At 50.6% G+C, this 15,683-nt stretch overlaps 1 protein-coding gene across 1 annotated transcript in view; it reads right to left on the bottom strand.

The window, feature by feature from the left end:
- The window catches only part of ARK2C (arkadia (RNF111) C-terminal like ring finger ubiquitin ligase 2C), a 51,297-nt gene extending 35,941 nt beyond the window's left edge, over nt 1–15,356 (bottom strand). The window contains exon 1 of the mRNA XM_066338740.1: nt 15,250–15,356. Coding sequence (XP_066194837.1) covers nt 15,250–15,310 — 61 coding nt within the window. The 5' untranslated portion in view covers nt 15,311–15,356. The remainder of the gene's footprint in view (nt 1–15,249) is intronic.
- Between the last annotated feature and the right edge of the window lie 327 nt (nt 15,357–15,683).

Here is a 15,683-nt window from a genome sequence, read left to right as displayed (position 1 = left end):
ATCTTAGATTTTCCACTTATACTGTCAGTTCACAATGTAGTTGGACCTTTAGAGAGAGCAGAAAAAGATTACAAGGGTTTTTTGGTTTTTTTTTTCCCCAGTGCTAACTGCTGAACCCCAGAGAAGTCTTCTGCCAGGGTTGAAATAATAAAGCACCAATAACACTAACCCATGTAATATCCACTGGATGGGGGTTCTGGCAGATATCAAGTAGAGGAGAGAGAAGCAGCAATTACAAAGCAGTATTTCAGATTAAACCCAGCTCTGAGGGGAAAAAAGCAACATCTGTTCAAGACACAAAACCTGTTGACACCTCAGAACTCCCAGTTATGTACAAAAAGGAATTAAATTTGGGATCTGAACTTCTCAGTGATGTTAATTAAAGGCTGGCACCTCTAGAACATCAGATGAGCCACGCACTGAATTTCTAAAATCTTTCAGGTGCTTTTGAGACCAATGGACTACAAAGCATCCAACCCTGCTCCTCCCTTCAGAAGAAGCATTTTGACCAAGCAAATTAATCTGAGCCCCCAGTTAGGAGGTCTAGGCTGGTATTCAGAAATGGTCCAACATTTGCCAGGTCTGCAAACATCAAGCCCTGAAGGGGTGTCTGCAGGCTGTCCCCAAGCCCTTTCCTCACACAGGAAGCTGGTGGGCAAAATCCCAGTTCATGACTGGTTTTTGTTCATTCCAGAATGGGAGCAAATGGCCTCAGGTTGTGCCAGGGGAGGTTTAAATTGGGTATTAAGAAAATACTTCCTCACTGAAAGAAGAAATGTTCAGGTCAGAACTTAGAGTGGGCTGCTCAGGGCAGTGATGGAGTCCTCCATCCCTCAAGGGGTTTAAAAGCCCTTGTAGATGTGGCACTTGGGGACAAGGGTCTGTGGTGGCCTGGGCACTGCTGGGAACATGGTTGGACTCCATGATCTTGAAGGATTTCCCCCAACTTTAAGGATTCTATGATTTTGCATAGTGAGATCACCCCTACATTTTTACAACAAAAGATATGTGGATGACAAACTTCTTCTGGGACCCCTGAGTTCAGACATGCTCCTGAATGCCCCATTCTCTCAGAGACAAGGGGTGGCTCATTCAGAAAGGTGCCCAGCCCTGCAGAGCAGCTCAGCAGGCTGGAAAAGGTCTCCTTTTCCTCTCAGTATTTCAGGAACCAGCCAACAACCTCCTCCACCCCCAGTCTGGAGACCCACAGTTCTGGCCATCACCAAGAAGCCCCAGACCAGTGTGGGATATCTCTGTGCTGCTGTTTTTCTTTGACTTTCTGGTCCATCACCTGCTACCCCAAGAACTTCCTGAGCTTCTCTCTGTGCATTACCCTCCCTCCTCCACTATCACCCAGCACTTCCACAACAGAGCTCAGCTAAAGGCTCTCCCACAGATGAAAACTTGCCAGGAATTTTAAGCCCTGCTCTTTGCAGAGAGGTACCTTTCTCCCCCAGGGGAGGTGGTATGTACTGACAGACAGAAAAAGCAACTCCTACAGCTGATGGGCTGAACCCCACCCAACCCCAAACTCAGATTTGGGGAGCAGATCACTCACCATGGGTATTGACAACAACAAATCAGTTTTCACTGGCTTTTTGATGGCTGAACCTTGGCAAACACTTCACATTTCCATGATGCTGTTGTGCTCTGGGCTTTCACCCCTTTTCTTTCTTTCCTTTTCTCTCAAAGTCTCATATTTGCTGGCTTTCTCAAAGCTCCAGCTCCCTGGCGTGATGCAAAGTGAGCACATCATGGCACCACTAGGAAAGGCCTTGTTCTTTTTTGGTGGGGGGAAAAACCCCAATAGCAAGCAGGACCTGGGACTATTCATGGACTGAAGAGAAGCACTTTGGCTCAGGGGGCAGGGTGCCCACTCTGCACACCCACCTGCTCCATTAAACTTACCTCCCACAGGCTCATTCAAAGAGGACTCCCCAAGGGCCTCTGCAATGGTGGCAGCTCCAAGCAGGGGTTGTGTTGGGTGCCCTGGTGCATCTTTACTCCCCTGCACCACCCTGCTGCCAGGCCTTGGCACCTCTCTGATGCCCTCTGACCCTTGTGCTGGCCTGGATGTCACCTCCTGCTGCAGGTGATGCTGCCAGCCAGTCTGCACAGGTTTCTGCAGAGAGTGTCCATCCCTGTTTCCCACTTAAATTTCCCACTTAAAAGGCACTGGGAAGGGGCCCTTGCTGCTTCCCCACTCCCATCATGGGAGCCGTGACCAGTTTTGCTGCCTTGCACCAAAAAGGAGTGGGGAGAGAGGAGAGGCACCAGTGCTCTCTATTCTCTGAAAGAGCAGCAGACCTTTAGCACAGGTACTTTTGGCACAGCGTCCATCAAAACCACCACCCCTGCTAAAAGCAGTGTTTTCTAGAAGTGAAACTGGAAGAGGGATGTGTACTAAGAGCCTGCTTGGCACCACACCACGATGTTCCTTTTTCCTGGCCAGATAATGAATGCCACTAGTTGATTTAAAGCTAGTTATGAGAGAGATCTGCCCATCGCCGTGTTCCCAACACCACTTATTACACCATCCATCACAGACATCCCCCAGGGCAGCAGCCAGAGGACAGGGCTTGTTCCTCAGCCTCCTCATCCCTTCAGCTCCCTCTCAGGGAGCTCTGGACACGTGGAGAGCAGTGCGTCACCCTTCCCTACACCAACACACACCAGAGGCCAGTGTGCTAAATCACCTCGAGTGTTTTCAGCAGGTTTGGGTCCCAGAGCCAGCACCAGCCACGAGGGAGAGGTTGGTGCTTGGAGGAGGAATGTGGGGAAGGAGCAACTCAAAAAAACCCCTCTCATCCACAAGGGAAAGCATGGCAGGTACTGGTGGGAAATGAGAGAGGTAAAGGTGGAGAAATCAAGTGAAGCTTATACCAAGAGTGGTGCTGGTTAGGAGGAGAGTCAGGCTGGATGTCAGGAAAAGGTTCTTCCCCCAGAGGGTGCTGGGCACTGCCCAGGCTCCCCAGGGAATGGGCACAGCTCTGAGGCTGCCAGAGCTCCAGGAGCATTTGGACATCACTCCAGGGATGCTGGGGTGTCTGTGCAGAGCCAGGGTGTGGATTTGATGATCCCATTTGATTGTGGGTCCCTCCCAGCTCAGATGACTCCTTGATTCTCAGGCTGCTCATCCAGCACACCACCAGGCTTGGTAGGCATTTGCTGGAAAGCAGCAGAAGTTGAGTCTCTGCAGAGGGACAGAAGATGAGCCTGAATCTGACAGTGCCAAGGTCAGCCCAGGGGAAAAAGACCTCCCTCATGACTTAGTTTCTAATAGGAAAAAAAGTCCAATGAGAGATGCTGGGCAGTGGATAAGGAATCCCAGGACAAAGACAGGGGTTCCACAAGGCCTGCAGGATGCTTGAGTGTGCTGGTTTGGGCTGGAGTAGAGTTAATTTCCTTCACAGTAGCTGGTACAGGGCTGTGTTTTGGGTTTGTGCTGAGCACAGGGTTGATAATACAGAGATGTTTTTGTTATTGCTGAGCAGGGCTTGCACAGAGCCAAGGCCTTTTCTGCTTTTTGTGTGGCTACGGTGGTGAAGATAATATAAAAACGAGGGGAAGGAGGAAGGGAGGGATGTTTGGGGTGGTGGTGTTTGTCTTCCCAAGCCACTGTTATGTGGGAGGAGGCCCTGCTCTCTGGAGATGGCTGAACACCTGCCTGACCTTGGGAAGCACTGAATTAATTCCTTGGTTTTGCTTTGCTCATGTGCACGTTTTTTGCTGTCCCTATCAAACTGCCTTTATCTCAATTCACTGAAAAGTTTTCCTGCTTTTACCCTTCTGATTCTCTCCCTGGCCGCAGTGGTAGGGGACAGAGTGAGGGGCTGTGAGGGGCTGTATGGGGTTAAACCACAAAGAGCCACTGCAATATACCCCAAAAACTGCTGTGAGCTTCCCGGATATGGAGGTTTGTCCCTTGATTTTCCTAAAGGGGCTAAAAATCACTTGTTGCAGGAAGAACAGAGAGAACACCCAGCAAACATACCTGGCTTCCCTAACTGCATCCCAAGCCCTCTCAGGAGGAACTGCTTTCTGTCCAAGGGAACATGCCTTCCTTCTCCCTGACACACATCCTATTTTTTCCGATCCTCCTGGCAATATTTTCTATTCCCAGGACACCACTGCACCATCCAGAAGGAGCACCAGGATAGGACCACAGCCATCTGGATCTGGCAGTACAGGACTCTCCCTGTGGGTGACCCAGGACAAGAGATGCTATGTCCTGACCTCCAGGGTGCCTCTGTGGTCTCCTGTGACAAATCACCCAGGATTTTCACTGAAATCACACTGAAAGACAGCTTTTCCTGTCACAAGGCCGTGGAGAAGGTGCTGTTGGCATCTGCAGGCTGGAGGAGAATCACAGAATATCCTGAGTGGGAAAAGAACTCACAGGGATCATGGAGTCCATGCCTCTGCACAGACACCCCAACAATCCCACCCTGTGCATCCCTGAGGGTATTGTCCAAACCTTCCTGGAGCTCTGGAAGCCTTGGGAATTTGCCCATTCCCTGGGGAGCCTGGGCAGTCCCAGCACCCTCTGGGGAAAGAGCCTTTCCCTGATATCCAACCTAAATTTCCCATTCATGCTGTTTTCCCAAGTCCTGTCTGCTCATGGAGTGCAGAGGTCAGTGTCTGCCCCTCCTTTTCCCCTCACCAGGATGCTGAAGACCACAATGAGCCCTACCCTCAGTCTCCTCCAGCTGAACACACCAAGTGCCCTCAGCTGCTCCCCCCACAGCTTCCCCTCAATGCCCTTCACCATCCTTGTGGCTTTCTTTGGATGCTCTTTGATAGTTTAATGCCTTTTTTTGTGTTGTGGCACCCAAAAGTGCCCTCAGCACTCGAGGTGGGGCTGCCCCAGCCCAGAGCAGTGACTGAGGTGGGTGAGACCAGTGAGGAGCAGAGCAGTGGTGACACATCCTGGTCAGGATTTCCACTCTCGCTGTCATTTTGGAAACGACCTCTGGCCCCTGCCAAGCCTGGAAACACATCCTTGATGCCACTGGAGGTGAGGAGGAGGGAGGGGCAGGGGCTGACATGACCTTCCTCTTTCTGTACAGGGCCAGCTACGTTTTGTGACCTCCCACATCTTTCCAAGACTCATCTCAGGCATTAAAGCACTTTCTGTTGATTAAATAAATTTAATGGTTTCACAGTACAAGAACACAAAGGCACTCTATTCCTGACCATTGTATGCTTCCCAAAACACCTAAACCACCTCTAAGACACTGAAAAAATTATGTCAGAGAGAAATATTTGTGTATGAAAAACCCAACCCAAAAATCATGATGAATTGGTTTGATTCCCTCAATCCAGCTGATGCTGTTTCATTTTGTGTCATAAGATAGCGTTTCACTTCTGGGGTTGTGGCCTATTTCATCTCCCTTCAAATGAACCATTTAAAAGCCTCTCCCCACCCTTTCATTTTGTTGAAAAACTCAAGGACAATTTAAAACCAGGAAAATAAATTTTCAGCCAGCGAACTGGAAAATAATCATCATCATCAAAACCAGATATTCTTGTTTTCTAGTCCCTGGCAACTCAGTTCAATAGAACTGCCACCAGCCAAGCTGCTGGCCCACTACCCACTGCTCACCCATGGACTCCCCTGGTGCTGTGGGGACAGGACATCCCTTGCCTTGGGGCCCAATATCCATGCCATACCCTAATTTTCAGCTCACAGTTTGAAGGAAAAACCTCGGAGGCAAGAGTCTGGCCACCACTGGTCAATATCCTGCAGAAGGGAGTCAGGCAAAGCTGAGCAGCAGATTAAGGATAGAGATGGGTTTTGCTGCTGCTTTGATACACTCGGGAAGGTACAGAATCAACAAATAATTTAGGCTGAAAAGACCTCTAAGATCAAGTTCAAACACTCCCCAGCATTGTCAAGGCAAACACTTACCCCTGTCCCAAAGTGCCACATCCACATGGCTTTTAAATCCCTCCAGGGATGGGGCTCCACCATCACCCTGGGCAGCCTGTTCCTAAGCTTAATGACCCCTTCCATGAAGGAATTTTGTCCAATATCCACCCTGTCCCTGCCCTGGCCCATCCTGAGCCGTTCCCTCTCCTCCTGTCCCTGTTCCCTGGGAGCACAGCCCGACCCCCCCGGCTGTCCCCTCCTGTCAGGGACTTGTGCAGAGCCACAAGGGCCCCCTGAGCCTCCTTTTCTCCAGGCTCAGCCCCTTTCCAGCTCCCTCAGCCTCTCCTGGGGCTCCAGCCCCTTCCCCAGCTCCGTTCCCTGCCCTGGACACACTCCAGCCCCTCGGGGTCTCTTGTCCTGAGGGGCCCAGAGCTGTCCCCAGCACTGGAGGGGACTCAGCAGTGCCAGCCCAGGGGACAGGCCCTGCCCTGGGGCTGTGTCACACCATGGCTGGCTCCCAGAGACCATCTGCTACAAGTATTTTTAATCCCTCCTTCCCAGAAAGTAGCCAGACATCACCTGGTGATGGGAAATAGAGTGTAACTCTTCTATTTTCCTTCGCAGGCTTTACTTCTGCTTTATTTCTTTGACTTTAGCTCAACAACTTCTTGTCCATTTTATTTTCTCCCTCCTGAAGAGGGGAGTGATGGAGCAGCTGGGTGGGCACCTGGCATCCAGTCAGGGTCATCCCACTCAGACCAAGGAGGGCTGATCAAAAACAGCTTCCCAAATGTTTTTGGTGCACAATTGATAAGATTTCCTCCGTTCAGGCTCTTGGAGGATCTGCCTGTAGCCCTTTGATCTCAAAGGAGGCTCTGCACAGAGGAGCAGGAGAGAGTTTGGGGCTGCCAATGGGCTTTGCAGGTGCCCAGCAGGGAAGGCAGCCTTTTTTATAGGTTGCCTGAAAGGAGGCATTCATTATAAAAAAGAAACAACTTTAAACAACCCCAAGCCCGCTAACGTCAAGCTATCTCTGTGCAGGAAGCCTCCTCATTCATTATCTAAGGAGATTTGTGGGATATCACAAATAACAGCTGGTCAAGATAAGGTCTTTCCCAACACGCTGCTTGCTCCCAGCATCTGTAAAGCCTCATCCTGATGGACCTGAAGGGACCAGTTCCTGGAGCTGCTACACCTCACCTATTTCCAGCCCAGCCCTGCTCTTTTCTAGATGTTTTGAGCAAATATTGTGAGGTTTCTTCCCCTGCTTTTTCATGCCTTAGACACCCATCTCCAAAACCTCCCAAACACCCTCACCTACCATCAGGGGAGCTCAGTGACCAAAGGCGCTCAGTTTTGGCAAAGCAAAACTTAATCCACTCCCTGTCCCTTCCAGCTCCTAGCACGGAGGGAAACTCTTTAATTTCAATTAGGAAAACCCCACCAAGGAGGAGGGGAGCTGTCAGGATCCCCCCCGTGCTCACACGAAACCAGGCACGCCAGCAAACAAGATGTTTATAGCCCAGTGATTCATAACACTGCAGAGTTTGAAGGAAACGTAGCACACCATTCATGGTTACGAAATTCTCTTGTTTTCTGCTAAATATATAAAATAATCACTCATCCCCTGAGCAGCAGATGCAAATTACACCTAGTATTAGCCTCGTATGCCAACCGCTATAATTCTGGTGCAGCATGAAGCCGTTTCCCAAGGCTTTAGAAGTCCCTTAATCTGCCTTTTGACGTCAAATGACAAATTTCTTGCCTGGGATCATTAACGGAATGACTAATGAAAGCTGATAAGTGAATTTATAAATGAAATTAAAGATATTAATATTAAAGGCCGGGCTACGAGAGAGAGAGATGTGGATTTAGCAAACCACAACAAGAAGCGTGGTAATCTGCATGAGATTTACAGCTCCTTTCCTGACAGGCAAATGAGTGGTATTTTCCGCCTGGAGGTTGTGGAAGCTGCCAGGCTTGATGGACACTTCTCCTGAAGCATCACCACCCCCATCACCTTCAGACGCTGTCTGAGATTTAAAAGGCTCCTGCTCAAGTTTAACTGCAAATGCCAAACCAGGGGATTAGCACACCCCAATAGTCTCTGCAAAGATAACTGCACCACCAAACCCTCCTGGCAAACAGAACACCTTTACTCTGTGGCCAGTTTGCTGCCAACTTTTTTTTTTCCCCCTCTCTTTTAAGATAAAAACACACTGAGAATGAGATTTGATTCTCATCTTATTCACCCCAGTATAAATGCCATGCAACTCTTTTTAAAAGCTGAGGACATTTTTTGGAGGGGGGAGGTTATGCATGTACAAACAAGTACAGACCTTGCCAGATGGGTATCCAGGCAGCTTCACCATGAACCCACAGCTCCTTTCAGGCTCCAGCTGCTCCTCACTGAGGTTTGGGGCCCTCAGGAGAGACTGCTTAAGTATTAGCTCCCACCAGCTGATGATGGTCAGCCCTGAATGGACCAGACAAACATCCTGCACTGCCCCAAGGCACACAGGCAAATACAGGCACCTCATCTGATATTATTAAAAAAAAAAGGAAAAAAAATTAAAAAAGACTGAAGAAAGCTTCCTTTTGTCTGTAAGATGCCCAGTTTTCAGCAGAGACAGCACAGAAACTGGCTAGTTGGTTGAGCAAGTGGTCATGAGTGGCGCCTCCTCGTGCACCCACAGCCTCCAAAAAAACCAAATTCCTGTGGGAAATACCAGCGCCTTGATCTAGCAGTGTGATTGAAGGAGGAGTCAGATGCCACCAGGAGAATGAGGAATCCCAGAGACACACAGGAAGCACAGCTGAGGAGGGCACATTTGCTACAGGGATGTTTCCCAGTCCCTCCCTTCACTGGAGGAACACAGGGTGGGGAGCAGCTGCAGCAAGACAGATGCCTCAGGGATGTTTTTTTCTGAATGCCTTTCAGAGACCCCTCCCAGCCTGGGAAAAAGGACAAGAGAATGTTTCCACAGCCATTCTTAGCTCCAGAGCTGGACATATGGTTTGGTAGGGCTGTCCAGTTCCATCAGTCCTGCTCAAAGAAGTCCCAGAAGGTGCCCATGCCTGGTGCTCTCCTTGTTTAGGGACACGCCAGCTCTTGGGACCATTTGGGAAAGGGCATGGAGGGGTGGTGCACATTAACAGCTCCACAGCACCACTCCAGCCTTCCAGAGGGAGGGAAAAAGAGGAAAACCAGCACCAGCCAATGGCTCTGACTGAGCTGAGGGTCACCCACACCTCGAAGTGTCACCTTCATGCAGGGCTCTAAACTGGGAGAAGCTGGGACCACAGGGATGTGGTGAGACAGACAGAGACACCAGGATCCTTCCCTCAGCTACCAAAATCCTCACCCTAACATTCCCCTACAGCTGTGCCCTCACATCACAGGCTCCCAGCCCACAGGGCTGCCCCTTACTCACTATTCCTCCTCACAACCTGCACCTTTGCTGCTTCCTGCCCTTCTTTGCTGCTGGCCCCACTGGGTGTAGTCCCTCAAGCCAATGAAGACATGATGGTCATTTAAGAGCCACAAGCCACACGCACAGAGTTTTCCTGCAGGCACATTTTGCAGCCTTTGAAAGGAGGGAGAGAAAACAACAGATGTTAAGGACACTTACCAAGAGGGATCCACGACAGCACGGGCCAACCAGCCCAATCCAGCTGGGCTGGGAAATGCAAAGGACCATCAGGCAGGAAAATGTGTGAGAAAAGGTCCTGGGAGACTGCAAAACTGAGCAGAGGAGGAGCAGAAAGGGTTAAGAAAAGGTGGAGAGGAGGCATGGAGCAGAAAAGGGTTTGCTTTCCCTCCATCGTGGCTGCTACTGCTCCAGCACAGGTACCCAGTCCTTGCCACCACCAGGACCTGTTGCAATAGGAGTGATTGCTTCTTTGTTTTCTTCTTCTTCTTCTTCTTCTTTTTTTTTTTTTGAGGGAGAATTTAATCTTTCTCAGAAGACAGAGTTTTCTCACTAAGGTGGTGGTTTAGGAGTAAGACAAGACCACAGAAGGATTTAACTTGTGGATCTCCCATGGAGTCCTGGGCAGAGTTGCTTGGGAAACCACTTTGCCAACCTGAACTGCAGACCAACCCACTCCATCTCCCCAGACTGAACCAAAAAAGGGAGAAAATTACCATTTTCCCCACTGGGTGTTGTTCCCACTCTCCCTGCCTTCCTGCAGGTCCCTGCCCTGGCCCCACTGCAGCTCCACATCCCCCTTCTGCTTCCCGAACCCCCACATCAGCTGAAACACCTGCTGAGTGCACATTTGTGAGTTTTGAGGACCCAGTTTGTCACAAGCAGAAGCTTGAAGCTCCACATTGAGTACAAACCCTTAAGAGAAAAGCCTCGTGCTATCAGCCAGCTCCAGGAGCTGCAGGGTTATGCAGGAACACCAAATACCATGAGATGCCCAAGAGTCACAGCATTTGGCCATGCCATCACACCTCTTCCAATTGTCAAACAAACTCTCTTCCTGGGCGTTTCAGATATTGCAGACAAGTTAACATAGGAGGAGACCTTTTGCAAATCTCCCCTTGGATTTCTCACTCATTAATTTAAAGCCTCCCCAAACGAGCACGCCCAGGTTAAGGGTGGGAAAGGATTTTCTCTGCTGACCTGCTGCAGTGCCCATCCCTTTTTGAACACCTCAGGAAATAAGAATCTTGCAGTTTAGACATCAGGTGGCCCCAGTGCATGGTTTGGGATTAAACCAATGTAAAGGGGTGGGAGGGGATGCCCATGCCCTTGCTACTCCCAGAATAGCTGTATTCCCCTGTCCTTCCACCTATGCACCTCCAGCAGTTGCCACCATCATCCCCCTGGTCAGTGGAGCCAGTTTTGGATGCCCCACCTGCTCCCTTGAGGTACCTGGGGGAACGTTTCTCCTACAGCTTTTGGGGCAGCACCTGCCCCAGCCATGCTCCATCCTCCCCTTTCAGCTAACACGGAGCTGAGCAGGGTTTGAAGCAACAGCAAAGATTAAACTCAAGACTTACTCTAGTAAAGTCCTCCCAGACAGGTCAGGGAGGGGGACTCGGGGCGACTCTGCGAGGACACCCACTCTCTCTCCTCGGGGCACCCTGAGCAAGGCTGGGCCGTGTCCCCACAGTGTCCTCAGCATTCCATCCCCCTCCAGGAGAGCAGCTCCGGGGTTTTGTGGCAGACACACCCCCCCGACCACCCCCGGGCTTCACAGCTTCTGCTGCTGCCTCCCTCGTGCACCAACTCACCGGTTCTTAAATAACACACTTCCATGGGGCCAGATCCGTGCTCAGCAAGGTAAATCCAGATCAGCTTTCTTTAGGCTTTGCTGGTAATTCCCAGCATGAGCAAAACGTGACCAACTACTTGTTTCTCTTAAAAAGGATAGAAGCTGTGCCACCAGCCCAAACCCCATGGTGTGAGAGACCCATCAGTCCAGCTCCCTTTTGCCATCCTCGAACGCACGCAAGGTGGGCGTGAGACCTTTACACAGCCCTTACATAAATGAACCTCAGAGTTCATTTTGTCCGTGTTTGGGATTATCCTTCTCCCTGTTACTGAAAGGAGTTATTTAAGGGAGCCCAGAGATACAGGTTGGTGCTGGGGAGATGTCTAGGCTTTACAGAAATCACTGCATGTGCCTCCACACCCACAGCAGCACCACCAGCACGTGACCCGCCCTGGATTTCCTCAGCCCGTGATACTAAAATAAAAACAAAAACCAAAGAAAAAAAGAAAAAAAAAAAACCAAAAACAAACAACAACAACAAAAAAACCAAACAAAAAAATTTTTTTCTTTGTACCAGGTGGCTTTTTCAGGACTCAAATGTGGCTTTTCAAGAGTGTCAAAGGAATTAAGTCATTAAAATGTGGATGAGTTTGATGGATTATGAGCTATGAAAGCCTGGTGGTTACTGACTAATAAGGCTGGGAGGTGGAGGAGGGGGGGATGTTTCCTCTTGTATGGATGTGTTTCTAACAAGACAGGTCAAAAATATGATGCGGATGATAAATTGCTTTAAAAGTTGCCATTAACCCAGCAGTTTTCTGCATTATTAGATTACCAAGGCATCCTTGGAGTGGATTGACCAGGCAGCCCTGCTCTGTAGCAGGGCTAATTTGCAGAGGGAGACCTGGGGGGGTTGTTAAACTCGCTGCAGTGAATCCCCACTCCCAACAAAGGGGCAGCTGCCGGCAGGTGTCTGTGGAGGGGATGGGTTTATCCGTGTCAGGGTTTGGGGTGGGGGAGAGGAGAAGGGGGATTTTTTTTTTTTTTTTCCCTCCACGCCATAACCCGAATCTCATTGTCTCACGTGGTGTGGGATTTGGGGCGGGGGGGAGGAAGGGGTTCGAATTTAAAAAGAAAAGGAAACAGAACAAAACCAAAAAAAAAAAAAAAAAAAAAAAAAAAAAAAAAAAAAGGGGGTGGGGTGGGGAGAGGAGAGGGCGGGAGGGGGAGAAAATAATAATAATAAAAAAATCACATTGGAAAATGATCAGCCCCAACAGGCATGCATGTCTCCCTTCATGCAAGCGAGAAGCACAGCCTCCCTCCTCGGGATGTGTATGGGGACGTGTCAGGCACGGAGGAGCTCAGCGCTGGCCCGGGGCGAGGATGGAGCGAGAACAAAGGGCCACGGCATACACTACATCCAGGGGGGAGCAGGGGGGCACCCCACCGGTGCTCATACAGAGGGGGACAGGATGGCCAAACAGTCACCGAGGTACACGGAAAAGGAAATATGGAGAAGGAAATCATAAATAAATGTTCATAGAGAAAACCAACCAAACTCAGGAGAGAGCTAGGAGAGAGGTGGAAAAGGCACAGCCTTGCGAAATGATGCGTCTCTGGGAGGGATGCTGGGGTAAAGGCAGGGCGGGCTGCAGGAGCCACTGGCTTTTGTTTTGTTTGCCAGCGGCTCCTCGTGAAATTTTAGCGGGTGGGAGCCACCGACCTCCTGAATTTGTCTTCCTCTCATTAAAGACCAATCACCAATCCTGCGTCTCCCCCCCCACCCCGCTTCTGTGGAAATGTAATTAAAGACAAGATGCTCCCCCCCTCGCCTCCCCTCCCAGCCCCATCGCCTGGCTTTGGGAGCCCTGACTTCCCTCAGTTCCTCGTGGCATCCAAGCCAAAACGGGGAGGTTTTTACAGGACCGATTTGCAGACCTGGGAGAGGAGGTCTGCTGCAGGCACAAGGAGAGGTGACCACAATTATTATCATCGCTTTGCAGCCGCAGCAAAACTGCTCGCTGACCGCAATTCATCCATTCCTCCATGCTTCCAATATTTAAAGGCTCCCCATGACTTTCTCGCAACCTCACAGTTTCCCTTATTATTTTTTTTTCTCTCTCCTGAACCAAAAATCGAGTTTTTATTCAGAAGATGGTGGGCCTGGAGGCTTCGAGCAGGAAAAAAATGTAGTTACAACATTAGCAGCTGGGACGTTTTTACGAGCCCTGCCTTGCAGGGGTCTAGTGGAGATATTTATAGCGTGCCAGTCGCCGCGGGACCGAAGCACGGCAACTTCTCACATGGCAGATGGTGGGCAGGGCACTCGCAGGGATGTATATGTTTAAAATATGCAGCTTAAAGATTAGAGGGGGATTTTTTTTTCCCCTCCATTTAAATACAGGTTGGTTTACCTCTTGTTAATAGGGAGTTTCGAAAAAATAAAAACAATTCCCCCCCCATCCGTACAGAGGGATCAGCCCGGTAAGGAAGGTGTAATGTTGTAACTAGAATGAATAAGCAGCAGACCCTTCATCAAAAAAAATTTTTTCAGATTAATGATGAGGGATTGGATTTGTACACTTTTTTTTTTTTTTTTTGGCTGTTCTGCGGTAAAACCAGAATTCTGCATCGGCACAACAGCAACATGGACTGTGCGCTGGGGAGTATGTACACACAGAATAATGCTGAGGGTAGATATGGGATAGGAAGTGGGGGCGGGAAAATGTATTTAAAAGCCCCCAAATCTGTTCTACGAGGGAGAAAAAATCCACTCACTCAAACCTCACGATGAGGGGAAAGCAAGGAAAAAATCTAAACAGCAGGATACGACAATAAATGGGAAAACAGCAATAGAAAAAGCACACTAGGTTAATATAGGAAAACTAGTTTCTTTATTGAGAGATCGTATATTAGTATTAGTGGAATCGTGTGTAACAATGTCATCATGCACACAATACAAAAAGGCAAGGCCCACCATGCTATGGAAGGGCAACAGAACAAAAGCAGCGTACACTGAGCAGATGTATAGGCTACAGCACATTACATTTCAGCAGGGTATGTCTCTACAGAGAGATTTACATCAGAAACTAGGTAATGTAAAAAAATACAGACCATGCTTTAGTTTTAGTACAAGAAAAAAGGTGGAGATACACAACCAAAGGATATTCGGTACAGAAAAAATTACCCACAAAATAAGAACAGGAAGTAATTTAGCACAGCAGAAAAAAATGTTATCCCTGTTTAATGGAAAACCATTTTGCCAGTCGTCTCTTTGGGCAGCCCGGGTGGTTTTGGGGGGGTTTTTTGGGGGGGTGTGCCGGCGGGACGGGACACTTGTGGCTGCAGGGAGGGACGGGGCCGGGGGCGATGCCCGAGGGGACAGCGGTGTCACCGCGGGGACAGGGATGCTGCACCCCCCGCCAGCGGCGGCTTCATCCCACTCCCCAACTCCCTCTGCCAGCCCGATTTTCCCAATCGCCAATCGCTGCGCTTCCCCTCCCCGAATTTAATGGGTTTGGGGTTTTTTTTGGTTTTTTTTCTTTTTTTTTTTTTTTTTTTTTTTTTGGAAGGTGGGACCGGATGATCCCACCGTGGTCCCTTCCAAACCTCGGCCGCCCCGGGATTGTGGGTTCGGCCGCAATTTGGGGGCGTCTTCCCCCCACCCCACCCTAAAGACACTCTGCGACGACGACCACAGCAAAACGAATCCACTTAACAGGAATTTACAGTGCAAATGTAACTCAGCTACTACACAGGATGGAGGTACAAAAATGGCTGTTATCGGCTACAGCTACGCTGGGATGGCCTGGTGGCTACGGTGAGGGGTTGGGGGGGGGTGGGGGGGAGGGTAAATTAAAAAATAAAATAAAATCCGTAAAAGAACGGGAGAAGGGGGGAGGGGGGAATGGATCTACCGCAGCGGAGACGGGAGGTGCGGGCGGGAGAGGGGGGGGTCCCAAAACGTGGCGTGTGTGGGGCGGCTGGCGCCCCAGAAAGGGGGATGCCGCCGGGCTGGGTGAGGTGGGCTGAGGGGGACGCTGAGGGGCAGCCCCCCTTTCCTGCCGCCGGGGACCCGGGACGCGCCGCCCCCCCATCGCCGCCGTTCGCGGCCCCGGGACGCGAACCCGCGTTGCTGGGAGCGGTACCTCTGTTGCGCACGGAGCCGAAGACGGGCAGCACCAGGTATCCGACGTGCACCAGGACCATGCTGCGGCCTTTGTGCCCCCCGGACGCGCCGGCGACTGGCGGCGGCCGCGCTCGGCCGGCACACAAAGGGGCGCGCGGCCAATGGCAGCGCGGGGGCCGCCGCCGGGACACGCCCCTCTCCCGGCAGCGACCAATGGGCGCCGAGGGCGGGGCGGCCCGCGCGCGAGGGGAGGCGCGCACGCGCGCAGCGGGGTCGCGTGCGCGCGCATCCGCCCGCTGGTCCGGCGGTCCAGCCGTCCTTCCATCTGTCTGTCTGTCTGTCTGTCCTTCCCTCTGTCCGTCCACCTATCCATCCTTCTACCCTGTCTATCCGTCTAGTCATCCATCCATCCATCCATCCATCCATCCATCCATCCATCCATCCATCCATCCA

Source organism: Sylvia atricapilla, chromosome Z, assembly GCF_009819655.1.
Source record: "Sylvia atricapilla isolate bSylAtr1 chromosome Z, bSylAtr1.pri, whole genome shotgun sequence".
In the NCBI taxonomy this organism is placed as follows: domain Eukaryota; kingdom Metazoa; phylum Chordata; class Aves; order Passeriformes; family Sylviidae; genus Sylvia; species Sylvia atricapilla.
Note: the sequence above shows the minus strand (reverse complement) of the source record. Positions and strands in the feature narration are given on the sequence as shown.